The sequence below is a fragment of the Thamnophis sirtalis genome, unplaced genomic scaffold (genome assembly GCF_051295495.1).
Source record: "Thamnophis sirtalis isolate CommonGarterSnake01/CBP01778 unplaced genomic scaffold, rThaSir2_p1.2 scaffold_1, whole genome shotgun sequence".
Taxonomy (NCBI): domain Eukaryota; kingdom Metazoa; phylum Chordata; class Lepidosauria; order Squamata; family Natricidae; genus Thamnophis; species Thamnophis sirtalis.
The window spans coordinates 64,821,581-64,824,340 of record NW_028261381.1 but is presented as its reverse complement, the minus strand read 5'-3'; the positions used below and the strand labels follow the sequence as shown (position 1 = coordinate 64,824,340).

General features: G+C 36.2%; 1 protein-coding gene across 1 annotated transcript in view; it reads left to right on the top strand.

Annotated features, from left to right (window-relative positions):
- LOC106543786 (olfactory receptor 5AP2-like) overlaps positions 1–754 on the top strand; it is a 939-nt gene extending 185 nt beyond the window's left edge. Inside the window, exon 1 of the mRNA XM_014059866.2 lies at positions 1–754. This exon is cut by the window's left edge and continues 185 nt beyond it. Coding sequence (XP_013915341.2) covers positions 1–754 — 754 coding nt within the window.
- The last annotated feature ends 2,006 nt before the right edge of the window (positions 755–2,760 follow it).

Sequence of the window (2,760 nt, the reverse complement as noted above, 5' to 3'; positions counted from 1 at the left end):
TCTGAGCAACTTATCCTTCTTAGACCTTTGCTACTCATCTGCTGTTACCCCAAAGATGCTGATGAATTTCCTAGCACAGAAGAAAGTCATCTTATACACTGGATGTTTCTTACAGCAATACTTTTATTGCTGTTTTGCAACTACTGAATGCTACCTTGTGGCTGTGATGTCATATGACCGATATGTGGCCATCTGCAACCCACTGAAATATACTACTGTCATGTCCAAAACTGTCTGCATTTCATTAGTAATGTTCTGCTATATAGCTGGACTTCTTAATGCATCCATACAAGTGGGATTTCGTTTAAGATTAACCTGCTGCCATTCCAACATCATCAACCACTTCTTCTGTGATGGACCTCCTGTGACTCATCTTTATTGTTCTGACATCCAACTCGTTCAGATTCTACTCTTTGCTTTTGTAGGATTTAATGAGATTGCAACTACATCCCTAGTGGTAATCTCCTATTGCTGTATCATTGTCACAGTCCTCCAAATGCGTTCACTTGAAAGTATTTACAAAGCATTCTCTACCTGCTCTTCCCACCTGATTGTTGTCTGCACTTTCTATGGGACTGTTCTTTTCATGTACCTGCGCCCTAGCGCCAGCTATTCCTTGGAGCAAGACAAGATTGTGTCGGTCTTTTATGTTGTGATCATTCCTATGTTGAACCCCATCATATATAGTTTCAGGAATAGAGAAGTTAGGAATGCCATGAAAAAAACATTTCAGAGAATAATCACCTCCAAGTGACTTGCACACTTTGGGGAATCTACAATTGTTTCAGAATTATGTTTTATTCGTCCTTCCAAAGTTTTTGTGCTGAGTTTCTTTTTTTTTCCAAAAGTTTTATTTTCTTTTAAAACAAACATTTCATGATTCCTCAATCAGTGAGACATCGGAGTACAATTTTTGTGTGTGTCAAAATAGTTCTAGTTTACCACCAAATTCTTGTCTAGCCTAATGTATACCCCTCCCTCCCCCCTCCCTCCCAACCCCCTCCTCCTCCCCCCCCAACTTCCCAGAACCCATACATGGTATGGATTTTTAACAAACACAGTCTAAAATCTATTGAGAAAAAAGAAATAAAGAAATTAATGACATCTCTACATTGATCTTAGCTTCTTCTTGCTGAGCTAACTTTAAACAATTTAAATCATTTCTGATCTTAAGCATAGGCTAACTGGAATTTCTTGGTCCCGTATTTATTTTGTATATAGTCAATCCATTTTTTCCAGTCTCCTTTATATCTCTCATTACACCAAAGTGTTCCAAATTACATATTTTTATATGGATTGTCCTTTTAAAAAAATGATGATAATTTTTTTAGTCTTAGGAACCAGAAATGAAACTTTAACATAAATTAGGTTCTTAAAGGTTTGTTTGTTTTGCTCTCACACTGTATAATGATATGTGTGAGTGAGTTAACAGAGAACAATATGTCAAAAAGTTGTATGTAACCTTTTCATTTTATCAGCTATCAGCTGGTGCATAGACTTATTCTTTGGCCATTTCTCCTGGTAGCCATAAGAAATTTAATGCATTGAGTTGAATGTTTTCAAGAAGATACTTCTCATAGGGAGAATTCATTATTAGTAGTGGCAATTGTGTCTTTTTAAAAAGATTTTTCTCCCCCACTCTACAAGGAACAGCAGGAATAACTTGGCAGCCATTGTTTGGGGACAATTTGTGAAGGTGCAACTTCCACTACTAATAATGAACTCCCCCTATGGGAAGTAACGTCTTGGAAAAAAAAATCAACACAATTTATTAAATTTGTTATGGCCACCCATTCCATTACTTTAGATGCTGGATAGTTTACAAAATTCCCCAAATAATTAAAATAGTTAAAACACACATAAACAGGCAGCATGGATTGAAACAGCCAGAACAATAAATAGCACAGATATGACAGAGGCTGTTTAAGTTTAAGAGATCCTTCCACCAAACTAAGATGTAGACTGAGAATGCAGCATTAATGTTCCACAATAACACCAGAAATAGCTGGAAGCAATTCCATTTCATTATTTCTTATTTCTGATTGACCCAAGAAAGAAATTCTCTGTGACGAGTAAAAAGAAATGTGAATTAAATTGTCTATTGGCAGAATTGAAGTAATTGTAATGTCACATCCATTTGATTTTCCATTCTGTGATGGCCATCTTCCAAAATGCTTCCCAGTCTGGCATAAAGTTATAGTACACCACATAATAGCCTATCCAAATACTAATGAGGTCTGAATTTGTTTAGCTCTGGCACTCACATATGGTCAACTAGATGCTGTTCCCTGAAAGGTATCACAGCATATTTTCATTGTATTTCATTTTATTGGTTGGGGCAACCACAAACACTAGTGGGGAGGGTTTCAAAACAACTATAGCATTTTTAATGCCTTTTAAATTCAGGGGATATGGAAGCCAAAAGATTAAGAGTTCTGGACTCCCTTCATCATAAAAGCCAGCTGAGTGACCTCTCTCAGCCCAACACACTTCACAGGGTTGTTCTGGTGGGGAAAATAGGAGGCAGAAGTATTTGGTCTGTTTGCCACCTCATTTTAACTATTTATAAATATATATAAATATTATAAACACACAGACACAAAATCACATTAATGACATCTTTTAGTGTGTTATGTTTAATTGTGCATTTGTCACATCCAGTATGCAATAACATTTACAATTTAAATCTCTTTGCCCTAACAAAAGCCACCCAGTTACTCTAATTTCTTCTTAAGACCCAGAATACTGAACTCACAATAT